Here is a 16,490-nt window from a genome sequence, read left to right as displayed (position 1 = left end):
CATGTATGGACTCAGGGTGTGAATATGTATATATTTTTTCTTCATTAATCACTTTTTTTTTTTTTTTTTACATTTTTCTTCTACTTTGACATTATGCTATTTTTTGTAGATTGTAGACAAAAAATGACAATTAAATCCATTTGAATCCCACTTTGTAACACAATAAAATGTGAAGAAATCCAAGGGGGGGAGGGGGGGTATGGACTTTCTATAAACACTGTAAATCATTGATCTGGCCCCCGGGTCTGCGTGTCGCTGCGTGAATGCCGCTACTGTCTCTTTAAATTTACCCAGGAGCCCCTTAAGGAGCCCCAGGGGCCCCAAGCTCGGCTCCCTACCCCGAAGACAAGCAGAGCCTTAAAATACATACAGGAGGCCGCTATAGCTTACCATACACAAGAGATACTCACACCCGCAGACTCGAAGAAGGATATGACCGACCAAATGTCGAGCTGATATATGAAAAGTTAACTTGGCTCCAGAGCTGAGCGCGTGGGGGGACGAGGGGCACATTATAAAGACAGTACGGGGGCACCCTAAAATCGATGGGTCCGAACGTGTTATAGATAGCTTACAAAACGCGTGCCGAATGATTCTCCAAAAATACCGTGCCTCCCTGGTTTATCAAGGCGAATTGAAGGCAATCGTAAATAGTGTAACGTTGCAGAGTAATGGAAGAGAAAGAGACGGGGGAGAGCGAGCCCGTGGTCCACCCGTGTGCTGAGCAGACAGATTCTCTCTCATTAATAATAAGCGGAGAGGAGGAAGCAACACGAGAGCCCAGTGACTTGGGACACTGTTCAAGAGGTAAATATTGTCATGTTTTTGTTTCGAGATTATGGACACTCGACCCCTCATCCGCCCGCCACCATTAGACACAGTTAATCCGTGTGACGGACAATGCCATCTAGCAGCATGCCCTCTTGTGTCAGTGGCTCCACTATAAACAAAGGCAAAATAGCATGCTGGCTGCCTGCTGTGATGCACAGTCGCCACCCAGCGGAAACCAGCGGCTGACTAAATCGGCTAAATGGAGTCGCTTCCCCCTCTCCGATGGCTGTGGTGCTGTGCGCAATATTATCCACAGATAACGATATTATTATGAATCCCTATTTTTGTCTCATCATATTTCTAGCGGAATGAATATCTGGAATGTCAGGCAGAGTATGTGCCACCAGCCATCTGAGAAATAGGCCTTGAATTGTAGGCTATAAAGCTTTGAAATGTGTAGTTTCATTATATAACCTATACCTACTGTAAGTGCATCTCCTAACACTCTCTCCCTCCTAGAGGAAGACTGTCTGACCAATGGCCACGTGGACAATGACGGCGATGAGGAGATGGTTACCCCACTCTGCTCCCCGGGCACCAGCTACTGGAGTGTCACAGAGGGTCCCGACTCCCCCTTTCTCCTGTCCCCCATCCCGGGCCCCTCTGGGATCAAGGAGAGGGTCCAACGCGCCTCCCGTCCCGGCTTCAGCCGCATCCCGGGCCGGGACCACCGGCGCTACTACCACGAGTACTGGCGCAGCGAGTTCCTGATGGACTTTGACCCCCGTCGCCACGGCATGATCTGCATGGTGTGTGGGAGCTCGCTGGCCACTCTCAAACTCAGCACCATCAAGAGGCATATTCGACAGAAGCACCCAGATTCCCTGCTGTGGAGTGTGTCCGACAAGGAGGTGATTCGCTCGGGCTGGGAGAGCCACCTGAGTCTGGAGGGGGGCCAGAGGTTGTACTGTCCGGCCGGAGGTGTGGTCGCCATCTCGCAGGGTCAGGAGGAGCAGCTGCTGGACTGCGCACGCCGCTCCACCGGTGGGTTGGGGTTTCTGGAGACTGGGGGGGGGGGGGGGTGGAACGAAATGACATTGGCCTAGTTTTATGATAAGATTATTGAGTTTCAGGATTTTGCGCTTGGTGGCAGTATGAGCATGTCTGATAAGAAGTGTGTATGTTGTACAGTCATGCCCATGCTGCCAACATCCACTTTTACAGTAATGTAAGATGGTGATGTCTTTGTGCAGTAGCTTGCTGTAGTAGTAAAGCATTCCCATGGTTGCCTATTTCGTGATTCACATTAGCATACATTTCAATTGTATATCCCCTCTCCATCTCTTCCCGCAGGGAAACCCGATGGTATGGTGACCCCCAAACTCCAGCCCCGGTCCACCACCCCATCTCCCCATACACCGGCCCCCCTCCAGCAGCAGGAGGAGCTCCCCGGGCCCTCGGCCCGGACCCTGGAGCGCTACCTGAACGACTCGCTCCACGCCTGGTTCCGACAGGAGTTCCTCATGGAGTACCAGGCGGAGGCGGGCAGGCTGGTGTGCATGGTGTGCGGCCGCCCGCTGCCCTCGCTCCACCTGGACCACATCAAGAGCCACGTGCTGGACATCCACCCTCAGTCGCTGGTCTACAGTTCAGAGGAGAAGCACGGCATCCTGCAGACCTGGGCTCAGACGCATGGTGAGACAGGGTAGAGGGCGTAGTTGAGTATAACAGTACAGGGAAAGAGGCATTCTGTCACTGCGGCACTAGTTTTTTATATGCAATATGTCTTGTGTCTTGTATGATGCTAGAAAGAGTTAAGTGGAATCTTTTCAGCGCCGAATTGAAAAGCTTTTGTTGATAAAGCGCTTGATGTTCTGCCTATACTCTCCCCCCACCCCCACCACATGCCCTGATTTCAGAATCTGACCCCCTGAACGACTTCATCAAGTCGGAGCCCAACACCAAAGACGAGAGAGAGGCTGGGGTGGACTTCTTCCATGATGACCTGGAGACCATCCAGATTGGCGCGGACAACGATGAGGCATTGTCCCAGATACACGACATGGTTGGTAGCAGGGATGGAGGTGGTGTTGGAGTTCCAGAGGTGACCAGCCCCATACCCCCTCTCCCTCTCCGCCAGCCCAGGAAGAGGCGTCTCCTCGGGGGCTTCCCCTGGCGCCTGCGCCTGGACTACCTGGTGGCCTATGGGCCTCAGGGTCGTGGCACCTTCTGCATGGTGTGCTCCCAGGCCCTGCCCGTGGCCAAGGTGAGCAGCTTCCGGCGCCACATTCAGGAGTGCCACCCTGAGACCACCAGCCTGGCCCGGGAGGAGAGAGAGGCCATGGCCGAGGCCTGGACCAAAGAGGCCCCCATGGAAGACCACCTGGCTGTGCAGATGAAAGAAGGTAAAACTTACAAGTTCCAAAAAAATGTAAAAGACAGACTGTAGCTACTCTCAGAGAAAATATTAAATACTAAGTGATTCACCAAGTGGTTTTTCTCCCCCCCCAACAGAAGTGGACCCCGGTGACATCATCAGCGTCCATGTGTCAGGAGAGATGGGTGAAAAGGCAGCACCGGACAACAACAACAACCACCGGACCCCCAAGATGTCCGCCATTCAGACAGTGAAGAAGGAGGAGGGGGTCGTCACCATACCTGCCACTCTGGGACGCCATGGACACTACCCGGGCAAGGACCAGCGGCGGAACTACCAGGTGCGCTGGCGGATGGAGTTCCTGATGGACTATGACTGCCGGCGACACGGGCTGATCTGTATGGTGTGCGGGGCGACGTTAGCCACTCTTAAAGTCAGCACCATCAAGAGACACATCCAGCAGGTCCACCCTCATTCTCTGGAGTACAGCTCTGACGAGAGACAGCAAGCCCTGCTCAGCTACAACCAGACAGCCCTGCACTTCGTCCACTCGGACGACTGTTTCTCCTCCCTGGACCACGGACACTCGGCAGTCGGAGAGACGGCCGCCAGCCTCTTCGTCAGTTAAGACGAGGGGCGACAGGCCCACGGTTGTTCTCCGTTCTCACCGCTTCAACCCCAAGTCTTTCTTTCTCAGGAAGTTAGAAACATGAGGCTTGGTAGAGCCCTGCCACGAGTGGTGTCTGGCACAGTCGGTGATTGATGTGTGAGGGAGCGTACAATATAGCACTTTTTGTCCCAAAAATGTACTTAAACCTAGCTTTGGGTGTGTAGGTGATTGAATGAGAGGGTGTTTGAGGTTTATTGCTTAAGACAATGAACGGCACTTAAAGATGCGATTATCTTTATTCACTTACGTCAAATACATCAAGTTATTTCAGAAATTCCTTGTTTACAGTGAGGTAAATGGACTTCCTCCATACATATTTCTCATTCTTGAATGAGAAGATCTTACCTTGCATGTCTTTTCCAGTGTCATAGTACTATTGTTGCACCGGCCAGCAACTATTTTTGCTTCTCATGAGTCTTCTTAGCAAAAAGTTTCACACACACAAAAAAACAAAATTCTATTTTATAAGTGTTGAATATTTGCATTTTTTTAATTTTTAACAAGCACTTTTAGACATGTTTTTTTACAAAAAGGTTTGTAATTGCGGCCATTTTGTCTACTTCATTGATCAAAGTTAACGATGCCACGTAAATTTCATTTTGCATGGCAATTCTGAAGTCATGCATGATTGTGGAGGGATTGCCTGGAATGGCTTAGGTGTTTTATAAGAGAGCATATTTATACAAGATTTCACATGCAAGATTTCCATTTCAGTAACTCACCTATTACAAGGTTTATGCAACAAAGTGATAAAAGAAAAAGTATAATATTACAACAGTGTCAGGAAATAAATTGCTAAGTTGACCACCTATGAAATGAGCACCTCGGTTGCCCTTATTTCAGTGATCTTTAAAATATCACTCCCACCAGGAAAAGCACAACTCAGGGATTGTCCATTTTCCATCTGTGCTCGCTCTTTCGATTGCTTGTTATAGCGCATCAAAATTACTACACTAAACATAACAATACTTTACAACCCATGGACTAATTGATTTGCTCAAAGAACCAGATGGCAGCATTTCTCCAGTTACGTGGAGAGGAGGGACGTGAGTGTTGAATACCACTCTCTTTCTCTAACCTAAGCTGCCTTAATTGGTGACTCGGGATGGATCTCAAATTGTTACCGGTCAAACCTGTGCTTTCTCCGTCCTTGTTACATGAATTCCTCTCAAAGGCATTGCAGGGCCAGAGGAGGGACCCTGAATCCTCTCCTCTAATGCACTTCAATAGGAATTGAGGAAACAAGGAGAGAGGAAGCAAGGATTTGACAGCCAGTAATGTTTTCAGACACATCCCTAGTTTGTGCGGTGGTCTTTTTAGCATGCAGGGAATGGGCAAGGAGTGATGAAATACTTATTACATCTGGGCTTTGAGCCACGTTGGCCACAGAAAGGTTAAAAGCTTTGTGACTCAGCACTTATTATTTAAATATGAATAGAATATAAATGTGATTGAATAAATAAGAATAAACCTTGTTTGTTGCAATGATTTATGTGTATGTTTGTGTCGGTGTGCATAAGGGGCACGTTAAAATGACCCTTTGGTGGTACTTAGTTGGCTTGGGCGAGGACACGAGCAATGATCTTCAGTTTTATTTCGGGACAGAGTCCCTCATCTTTCTTCAATTTCATCTGTTTCAAGTATCCGCTCTGCATTTCGTCTGTACATGGCGAAAGGTTGTTGAGACATGCATTCTGTCATCAATTGATACTTGTAATAAAAAAAAAGTGTCCGAATAATATTGTCTGACTGGTTCTCTGGTAAACTATGGCTAAAACTGACTCGACTCAGCTGTCATTTGCAGACAGCTGGTAATAACGTATAAAGCAACACATTCGCTGATTGGGTTTACCATGTCTGTGTTACCTCAACATGCAGACCTGGTCTAAAATGAGTAGCTACAGTGTTATCCACTTATCAAAACCACTCATATCACCATCCCATATCCTCTGTCCAGGCGGGAGCGCGAATGCTGGACTCAATCTCGTTTTCAATCTTGACACAAAGGTATTTCCCCGTGGTTCAAACATGCTGTCATGTTTTCGTGTTTAAATGTTGTTGAGCAGACCACAGATGGACAAAACAAATCAGGGTGTCCTTTGACATATGTTTATTAACTCCACTTTAACATCACTACAGGGGCCACAGTTATTTATTTTCTGCAAATTTTCTTCACCCCCCAAAAGCTCCAAAATGTGATCAAAAGTCATTGCTAACAGACAGAGCTGGAGATGTTAGTTAACACACCTAGTTCCCAATATAGTCAAAAGCTAAACAAAGAATGCCAAAGAAGAAATAAACTCCTGCCAACCCCCTCCAAAAAAGGAAATAGACAGGAAGCAGGAAAAATGAGAAGAAAACAAATACATGCTTCAAGGAAACCAGTTTAAAATGTAGAATTATATCATCATTGACAAAGGAAGAATAAAGACACTAAAGTGAGAGGTTTGTATTATAATCTATTGAAAACATAGGTAGCATTGCCTTCAATGAAAAGGTTGAGGTGGAGCGCCCATGAAAAGCCTGACTGTCTGGAACACCTCGTCATCATGAGGTCATCATGGCAACCGAATGTATAATTAGTCCGGCATCACAAGGACACAGTGGTTTACAGACATTGGATACGTTCGACTGTGGGTGAGCGTGTATGTGTGCACGTGTGAAAAAACTAAAACATCCAGAACAAACATGTCCAATAGCTTGAGTCGATGAATTGAGGGCAGAGTTAGACCTTACCCTAGCGAAGCAAGTAGACTATGTGTTCATTGGCTTGAATGAACTGCCACAGAGTTGGATACAGAGACACATGTATGCACAAAGGGAACCAATAAGCATTGTTGCACCACATCTCTGTGAGGTGGTGTGTACGCTGACAACATCAGGGCCACTGTGAAACACTGGTTTTCATGCACGGGGAGGAATGTTCTATTAATGTTGCAGGGTAACATTCAGCAGTTAACATACATTTGAGTAGTAGTAGTAGTAGTAGTAGATGCATTGAGGCAATGCGAAACGGTCATTGTATAATTTATGTTACAACATTAGTGTTTCATCTTTAGTTGACCATCCAATGTAGAGGGATTTCCTCCCAAAAATGACAACGGAGGTGCAAACCTACTTTGAGCACATTGTCACGGAGTATGGGCGATCAGAATAGGAACGGTCTTTAATATTTAAAAAAAAATCTATTTCTAAAATCCCTTTCGAAGACACAAGGCCATTACAGAGAAGTAGCCCTAAAAATAGATGACTATGGTTTTTATTGTAACCAAAACACAATTTTAAGCAATCACAAATAATGATAATCTTATAAACAAAAACATTAACAGTTAAGAATATGATACAGCCTATATATTTAAAAAAAATAAAGTGTGCAAATGTTTCCAGCTCATGCAATGACATGCACTACATGGCATTCAAAAAAAGTAATAAACTAAAGCCCATTACAAACACCCACCAAATATTTTCTTGCATCTATCGTTCCGTCAGTTATACGTCTAGCTACTGCCAAAAACTGGCCGCTCTTTGAGCCCATATCCAAGAGGTCTCACTGGAGAAGTCAAGCGGTTACGAAGCTTCAAGAAAGCAACTACGAAGCTTCATGGAGCCTTTACGAGGCTGAAAGGGAGTCAAAAGCGGCAATCCTATAAGCAATAAGAACCATATCAATAATAGTAATAATATACATTTTACAGGTGACCGTGAAACATTGGATGTCGACTTGAACAGGTGCGACAAAACAAACGAGTTATGACCGCTGTAAGAGGGAGTTCTTCTTTTATAAACAAGCCAGGCTTAACTCGTTTCATTACAGCACAGAAAGGGGGAGCCCGTTGTCGTGTATATACAGAAACATTACACCAAATGCATTCAAATCAAAACAGGGTGAACTTGACCAAAAGTATCACAGCTGGTTCAGTGTTCCAAATCCTTTTATTTCAACCTGCTCGTGGGATTAAAATAAAAAAGAAAATAAATGTTTGGTACATTGCAGAAACGTTATACATACATAAGTGCCTTTAAGGTGAGCAAAACACAATTGACACCAAAACTGTAACAGTGAAATCCCAGTACCACGTTCCAAACACAAACTTTATATATTTTTTTGTTTATCCATACAAACTGCCACAGAGCGAGAGAGCAGGAAAAAGACAAGCCACAATTGACACCCAAAGGGTACGTTTCTAAAATCATTTTGCTCTTTTTATGCGTTTTACTCTTCTACTTGTTCGGTTTACTTTTAGCTAAATATATATTAGTTAAAAGTACAGACATTTGCTTTTTTTGCGAGACTAACACTCATACTTACTCGTCAATGATAAACCCTACACACTCCAACTGTACACTACAAAACCAGGTCATAGATTCCGTCTAGTTCACTTGACCCCTGCATCATTTTTTTTTATTTTTTAGTGCGCCCAAAGACAGGCGTCCTGCCACGGCATTACATCACTTCCTCCCGCTAGACGTGTTTCCTGTCGACACAGTAGGCGCAGTTCTTTTTCTAAATGCTCTTAGTTAAGCTGCGCGGTTCACATTGAGTAGCATTACTTTGTTCTCTTCTACCTAGCTGGTTCAGTGCAGATGGTATGATGGTTGGTGGAAGGGAGGGGAGTGGGGGTTAGATGGTGGATAGGGGGGAGGAGGACTGAGAAGGAGGGGAGGGCAGGGAGGAGGGGATTTAAGATGGGATACATGTGAGGAGGATGGTGATGAAGATGTCTGCGGGCCGCTCATTCAGCTTTCGTACGCTTGACGGCTCCAGGGAGTTTCTCTTGCAACCTGGAAGAGAAAAGGCAAAGAGAACATGTACACCGTCAACATACACATCTCTGATCACCTGGCACCACTGATATTGTATACGAAACTGTTAGTTTAGGGAGATTGTGATCGGAGACATCCGGTTGGCATTTAAACCATTTTGGTTGGGAACACTTACTTAGCCATTGTGGTGTTGACTTGAGTGCGTGCAATCTCCATGTAGCGATCAATCTGGGTCTGGGGAAGAAAGAGGGGAAGACAAAAGTGAGTTTTACATTAAATTACAGATCATCTGGGTCAAAAACAGACCTGATCCGAATAACATGAAACAATGCCTCATTGTTCACACAAAATGAGTAACGAGATAAAAAACACAAGTAGACAGATGCCACGACTGTTACCGTATTACGGTTGTTATGGTATTAGGGGTTGTTATGGTTACCGCGTGTGTGTTTAGAAGAGTAAAATGCTACCATTAATCTAGGCCTCCGTGAATTCAACAGACCTATACAGTTCACAGTAAGCATATAAAAGATATGGAAACATTAAATAAAGGTGATGACTTTATTCAACAGGACACTTAAAAGCCATCTTGTAACTGTGACAGTAGGGTGACTTGTCCCATCAGCCTTGTCCTAGGATTACGATAAGTATGCAAAAACAGCCTCCAACGACTCGGAGAGCCCAGTCATCCGGTGAGGTCACACAGAGCGGAACGATGGGTGATGACTTGTACACTCCCGCAAAGTGATGATGTCGTCATCATCATCATCACTGTTCAAGGGTGAAACAGAACCATATATAGGCCCAGTTCTAGGTAAAATGGTATGATTTCACCAGCACGACTCATGTCGATAGTTCTAAAGCATGTAACGCAACAATAAAAGCTCTCGACTTCTTCGACGTCAGAAGAAAACAAAAGGGTCAAGGGTCAGACTCTCACCTTGTTCTTCTCATAGAACGGGGGCACGGCAAATAGGAGGATGTCAGCTGGAGGAGAGGGAAAGAAAAACTTTGAAATAACAAAAATAACAACTGACCTCTACAAATAAGCACAAAGCATCACAGGACTATATAAAGTTACCATTTATAGTCCATAATAATAATAATAATAATAATAATAATAAAGCCACTTTCAGGGAAGGAGACAAAGAACAGTGAAGAACATTTGACTAGTAAGAAATCCCCCCACAAAAACAACCAATTAGGCTGTAACACCTTGTAAACTGCGATGGCGTGACACGCCATTAAGAAAGTTCAGATCGATACTCCTGACATACAGTGTTGTTCAGAGCAGCAGGCTTTTGGGTAGTGGTGGTCTAAACGAGCCAATCATCTGAAGGCCACATTCTGTGCCGCCAGTAACCTCAGACTATCATCAGTCTTGTCAATATAGGAAAAGGTCACGGGTGGACACTGATCAAGTGTGACACGCTAACAACAGACTAAACAAGACCCACACAGTGTTCTAGTCTCACAGCAATTGTCCTGTTTCTATTATAAACGATGCCGTTTACCAAGCATTATAGCGATGTAATTGCACAGTAAAAATGCTGGGACTGGGTTTTTAGTAATCCAGTGAGATTCTGAACTAATGTTTAATTATTATAATATTTTTTTTTTAATGTAAAGGAAAATGTTTTATGATAAACCTTTTGTAGCACATTTCATGAACTTTGACCCCCTTTCAAGTGTGTCCCATTGCCCAGGTTGGTTTAAACATGCATGAAACATTTGAGTAAGAACCGGAGAGACGAAGGAATGTGACAGTGGACAGTTACTGTATGTCCACAGGCGCCTGAGAAATGGAGGCGCTACATCCCCACTTTCAAAATAGGCGTTCAAATATTACATGATTATATCTGTGAAATAATTGTGTGTCTGTATGCACCTATGCACAAAATGAAAAAGAGCAAGATATGTGTACCTTGATAAAAACAGCTCTGCTTTGCTTGGTAAGTAATAACGACCAAATAAGCCATTTCTACCCTTGTTTCATCAAATATGTATGCTACTGAGACAAGTTTTAAACATTTTCATGGTGACACTGACAGCGCTTTAACCTGTTTGGACTAGGGGGCAGCATTTTCACATTTGGATGAAAAGTGTGCCAAGAGTAAACTGCCTGCTACTCAGTCCCAGTTGCTAATATATGCATAGTATTAGTATATTTGGATAGAAAACACTCTGAAGTTTCTAAAACTGTTTGAATGATGTCTGAGTATAACAGAACTCATATGGCATGCGAAAACCTGAGAAAAATCCAACCAGGAAGTGGGAAATCTGAAGTTTGTCATTTTTTTAAACTCTTGGCCTATCGAATATACAGAGTCTATGGGGTCATTTTGCACTTCCTAAGGCTTCCACTAGATGTCAACAGTCTTTAGAACCTTGTTTGATGCTTCTACTGTGAAGTGGGGCCGAATGAGAGGGGAATGAGTCAGAGGTCTGGCAGAGAACCACGAGCTCGTGACGCGCGTTCATGTGAAAGTTACCTCGTATTCCATTGCTTTTCTACAGACAAAGGAATTATCCGGATGGAACATTATTGAAGATTTATGCTAAAAACATCCTAAAGATTGATTCTATACTTCGTTTGACATGTTTCTACGAACTGTAATATGACTTTTCGTCTGAACTTTTGCCTGGACCTGCACGAGCGTCGTGAGTTTAGATTGTGTACTGAATGCGCGAACCAAGGAGTTATTTGGACATAAATGATGGACTTTATGGAACAAATCAAACATTTATTGTGGAACTGGGATTCCCGGGAGTGTCATCTGATGAAGAATATCCAAGGTTGGTGATTAATTTTAGCTCCATTTCTGCTTTTTGTGACTCCTCTCTTTGGTTGAAAAATTGCTGTATGCTTTCTGTGACTAGTTGCTGACCTAACATAATATGTTTTGCTTTCGCCGAAAAGCGTTTTTGAAATCGGACACTGTGGTTGGATTAACGATGATTTTATCTTTAAAATGGTGTCTAATACTTGTATGTTTGAGACATGAGATTTCTGTTGATTGAAGTTGGCGCCCTGCAATTTCATTGGCTGTTGGCGAGGGGTTCCTAGACAGGTTAAACAACGGCGCCAGAAAAATTCCATGTCAGATGAGAAGCGGAACAGTCAAGCAATGTGTTTGCCAAGTCTACAATTTTGTTATTCCTCTTACTTTTCATGATTATTCTGTTTCTTCAGGATTTGTTGTCAAATACATTTAGCCTACTCACTGTGGTGTGTTGTTATATAGGCCACTATTCAACAGAATGACAATTAAACATTTATTTGAAATTCATTTATAGCAGCCTAGTCCTGTAACTGCGGAAGACACATTCCAGTTGAAGGCATCCAGTTGTACAACTGACGAGGTCTCCCAAAATGTGTGGTTTTAAGAACCAAGACGCAGTTACTTCATGTATGCAATGCTGTTCTTTGTTTTTAATTCATCAAATTAGGCCTACACAAAAACAACAACAAATCTAATTTTATATAAGTAGCTTGAAAAATGTATGAAGTAGCTATTAGCTTGTATGAAGTAGCTATTATGAAAGAAAAGGTTGGAGACCACTATTCTAACCCAAACTGTTCAAATATGACTCATATTACCAGAGCTACATTTTTATTGCAGATTCAGGGTTGCAATTTATGGATCTATCTCAGAGATAGATAGATAGATATATAGATACATAGATATGAGATGCCAAAATATTGCAATATTATTTTTACGTTAATATATGACAAACCAATTGAATATTCAAGATTACAGGTCTTGTTCAATGCCATACCAGATAACACTGCAATAATTGAGAAAGAAAATTGTTAAAAGATAAATCTAAATTCACATTTGTAATTGTACTACATTATTGTGATCACATTATTCGTGTAAAAAAGAAAATGAGAATTCAACGTCAATATAATGTTTTTTCTTAACCGACAAGGTACAAAATTCTAATTGTTATTGGGGAAAACAATATTGTTCCTGCCATTTTCGATTTAATTTCCTCATTGTCATGTGCTATCCTAGCCACATTCTTAACAGTTTGGCCTCTCAACTGATCACTGAGGGTGGGATTGTCAGGGGAGGAGCAGGATATTTTTGTGAGTCACAGAGATGGTAGGGTTTCAGACCTGTCAATCAATCACTGAGCTGCAATCAATCATTCAGCTGCTGATTCAAAACCTTTCCCCTCAGGGCCCTAGCTGCTACTCTGATTGGCTGCAGTGCAGTGCTGAGATAGACTCTTACCCAGGATGAGGATGGTGATGCCGTTGAAGACGGCTCCTACGTAGGTCAGCAGCCACATCACTACAGCCAGCTGGGAGAAGAAGAAAACACACCCGGGTCAGAGCCAAAGATGCCATATTAAGTCAATGATTAGAACACTGGGTGCTTGGGGCCTATTCAGAGGGGTGAAGCGGTTCAAACGTTGCAGAGTGAAATGTAGAACAGGCACGGTTTTCTGTCATGTAAGATAGGGAATCGTGTCATTTCTAAGCATTACATTTCTATCTGAACATTAGGTACAGTTGCATCCTCCCAAATTCATCCTCGGTTTATACATACCCATGGTATCCATACTCAGGAGTGGGAGGATTAAGACGATGCCCCTTAACTGTTCTAGGGTCAAATATTGTAATATTTTCTAATCCCATTGTTGGTTTATGCTATGGCATGGGAGGTAGGATAATCTGATTCTAGATCTGTGGTTAGGGGCTACTTCTACCTCAGGCTAGGGAAGGGATGGAATGTTGATTTAATAGGCTGAGAGTGGAGCCACAGCAAGGAGCATTAACCCTGCATGAGTGGCCATGGGATCGACTTGGTCTGATGGGCTGGTATGTCTGGTTGGCTGGGCTATAATGAAGTGTTAAGACTGGCAGTAGCTCTCCTCTCCTCTCTTCCCTCCTATTCACTCACTCCACAGAGAGCTAGCTGTGAGCTGCATTCTGGGTCAGCGAGCTAGCTGCTATCGGATGGCCGCGGTGCGAAGCCAGGGCTAGTGTCGCGCCTGCCCTGTGTGATTGACGCACACGGGCATGCCATTGACATACCGTGAGCTCTCCCGCTCTCTGTCATAGTCACATGATGAAGAGTTTTACAGTCGATCACTGTCACACTCACACTGCAACATACAATAGGGTTGAGTTACTAACTACATGACCAGGGTTGGTGGTGGAGAGGCTTATTATAGACACACACACACAGCAGGGATCGCTCAGTGTTCAGATTGCGTGAGTCAATAAAAAGTATTGTGCGGCAGGAGAGGAGAGTTTAAGGGGGAAAGAATAGACATAGGCCTATGGGAACAAGTCCGGATTGTCACCTGTTTAGGACAGTCTTGCCTGATACCTTGTTTAGGGTCGTGTACGTAGATTTATGAACAAGGTGAACCGCAAAACGATCCACCCACACACGCCAGGGTATGATGGAATGGATCACTGGTCTACCAACATATCCATCATAGTCAGAGGCACAGATACAGGGGGTGAACCGCCTGACAGGCAGCTGGACAGACACTTAAACCCACCTTCAGGGAGTCGATGAGGTCCTCGACCAGGAAGAGTTTGCTCATCTGTTTGAGGAATCGGTTAATGTAGGTCAAACTGACGTCCACGTGCTTGTGGAAGGTCTCGGGGGGAATGCTGACATCCTTCTCCATCAGAGCCCTGAAGAGAACCAACCCACAGCAGGAGTGTGAAGCTGCGAACTCAAAAGTCAGGCTAACCTGCTATATGTCAACTCTAACAACGGCTTTAATTTGATCATTTAATGCGAACCCGCTAAGAAGCGCCAAATCAGCTCAACCAACCCGAGCTGCTTTCATTTTAGAACTTGATCAAGTCACTGGATTTGAGGATTTCACTGATTTCACTTTTTTCCCCTACTCCAGCAGTTGTTTCCATATGCATTTGCTGAGTGTACAAACCATTATGAACGCCTTCTCTTTCCATGACAGACTGACCAGGTGAATCTACTTGCCTGGTAAAATAAGTGTTCAATAAATAAACCAATAAGAAGTCATCATTCTGTGTTTGACTGGGCTGTAGTGAAGTAAGCCCCCCCTCCCACTCTGCCTGGACCAAACATGATGTTTCTATTAATAAAACCAGCAGGAAATGAGTCACTCAGGCAGGGATTGTGATGACAAGCACAAACATCCTGCTGGAGCTAAAAACAGCAATGGCAACGATGACAACATAAAAACAGGGAATTTAGTTTTTTCTGGTCATGTGGTGAGGAGAAGAAAAAAAAACTTCTGGCCCTAGTGAAGACTACTCAGCTAGACGTTTTGTCAAAAACAACCACTCCTACCAACCACTCTTACCACTGGCTTTTCCCACGTTCGTTCTAATGAATACAATACTTAGTTTCCAGGAGGAGTGTGCCGCCTTACTTGAAGGGGTGTCCGTCGTTGGACTTCTGCACGGCCTGGACGACGGACTTGTAGATGCGGAAGGAGATGGTGACACAGAGCAGGGCGAGGAGCAGGTAGGAGATCACGCTGATGACGCTGAACGCCGCCAGGGACAGGAGCGTCAGCAGGGACAGGCCGAACACCACGCCAGACTTCTTGGGGTCTCGCCAGTGCACCAAGTCCTTGACTAGAGTGGGTGAAAGAAAGGGTGTAGCAGAAAGGTGTGTGTGTGTGTTTAATGGAAGGAAAATGTGTGTTTGTATGAGTGCATGTTTCAGTGTGTGGAAAGCGGGTGAGAGGGCATTATTGTTTATGAGATTAGGGGGGAGACAAGAGGGAAGAATTCAAGTTGCTTATTGCACAAGACACGTTCGGAATACAAGACCAGCAAATGGTGATATCCAACCACCAACCTATAAAAAAAACCCAATGCTGTGTTTTCCCCCTCTGGCAACTCCAGTCTAAGAATAACATACTGTATACAGACTGCGTTAGATACTGTTACCACACCTGCCCCCACAACCCTGTACATGTTTGTGTGTGTATACAAACTGAACTGATATTCCCAATACAGTGTTGTTACGCAACCCTCTTATTGGGCTCTTAAATATCCTCCCTCCATCCTTTGCATGAAAAGGGGGCATTTAAAGAAACCTGGTATCAACCGCTGCCTCCACATGGGACTACGCCTCTTCGGGCTCCGGGCCTGGGCTGCTGTGCGTTGCAGCCAATTAAGGGGGAGAGAAAGCAGAGCAGAGAGCACGGCATACACAACAACCCTTCCCACTCCCCTCACTCTACAGAGGATCCATTAATGCAATTCGGTTGGCGTCTTTCCGTTTCACTCTTCTTTCGAAGGCCTTTCTACGTTTTTGACACCGTGGTGGCAGGCTGGGCTGACTACCAAGAAAAGGTTTTTGGAGAAACCGTATGGAAAGGAGACGCCCACTTGTTTTTTACCACTTCTTCCTTTCATCCCCAATTTTGTTCATCCCACACTGTGCTAGACAGAGCACTGTTTCTACCCCTGTGCATAGGCTACACAAACAGACATACAGAAGGCACACAGAGACAGAGACACACACACACACACACACACGCACGCGTTTCTGGGGTGGGAGGTGCCTGGCACACTGCTCGCCCACCATTACCTAACTCTGTGAGTGTGTGTGTGTGAGAGAGAGAGTGACTCATGCTCCACTAACATGTAATGTACAGCTGAGAGCGAGCCACTGCGGCTCTGCATCATCTGGTCCCACATACAGACACTGAGGAGATGTAGCATGTCCCGCGGCCAGGGCTTGTATGGAAAAAAAACAAAAAACAAGGCAGCTACGATTAGTATCAGCATATGTTATGAGCTTGTAAGCAGCCTCGTCGTGGGGCTACGCTACAGAAGGGAAATAGGAATTTATCCAGGGTTGCACATAGTCGAGGCACTCATGTACACGAGATTGTGTAGAGGCAAAAAAAAAATACCTGAATCACTTAACTATA

The 16,490-nt window shown here is 44.5% G+C and overlaps 2 protein-coding genes across 5 annotated transcripts in view; one reads left to right on the top strand and one right to left on the bottom strand.

Moving 5' to 3' along the window:
• Positions 1-315: 315 nt before the first annotated feature.
• LOC115138178 (zinc finger translocation-associated protein-like) lies at positions 316-5,306 on the top strand. The gene is made up of 5 exons (XM_029674729.2): positions 316-807; positions 1,291-1,815; positions 2,125-2,466; positions 2,691-3,176; positions 3,286-5,306. The coding sequence occupies exons 1-5, from the start codon at positions 672-674 to the stop codon at positions 3,774-3,776; spliced, it is 1,980 nt and encodes a 659-aa protein (XP_029530589.2). The 5' UTR covers positions 316-671; the 3' UTR covers positions 3,777-5,306.
• A 2,426-nt stretch (positions 5,307-7,732) lies between these two features.
• LOC115138177 (reticulon-3-like) overlaps positions 7,733-16,490 on the bottom strand; it is a 33,285-nt gene continuing 24,527 nt past the window's right edge. For all 4 annotated transcript variants that reach the window (XM_029674726.2, XM_029674727.2, XM_029674728.2 and 1 more), the window contains 6 exons: positions 14,973-15,180; positions 14,106-14,244; positions 12,824-12,893; positions 9,523-9,569; positions 8,758-8,816; positions 7,733-8,600 (listed from right to left, as the gene is read on the bottom strand). In XM_029674726.2, coding sequence (XP_029530586.1) covers positions 8,552-8,600; positions 8,758-8,816; positions 9,523-9,569; positions 12,824-12,893; positions 14,106-14,244; positions 14,973-15,180 — 572 coding nt within the window. In that variant the 3' untranslated portion in view covers positions 7,733-8,551. The remainder of the gene's footprint in view (positions 8,601-8,757; positions 8,817-9,522; positions 9,570-12,823; positions 12,894-14,105; positions 14,245-14,972; positions 15,181-16,490) is intronic.

The sequence above is a fragment of the Oncorhynchus nerka genome, linkage group LG12 (assembly GCF_034236695.1).
Source record: "Oncorhynchus nerka isolate Pitt River linkage group LG12, Oner_Uvic_2.0, whole genome shotgun sequence".
NCBI classification, from domain to species: domain Eukaryota; kingdom Metazoa; phylum Chordata; class Actinopteri; order Salmoniformes; family Salmonidae; genus Oncorhynchus; species Oncorhynchus nerka.
Note: the sequence above shows the minus strand (reverse complement) of the source record. Positions and strands in the feature narration are given on the sequence as shown.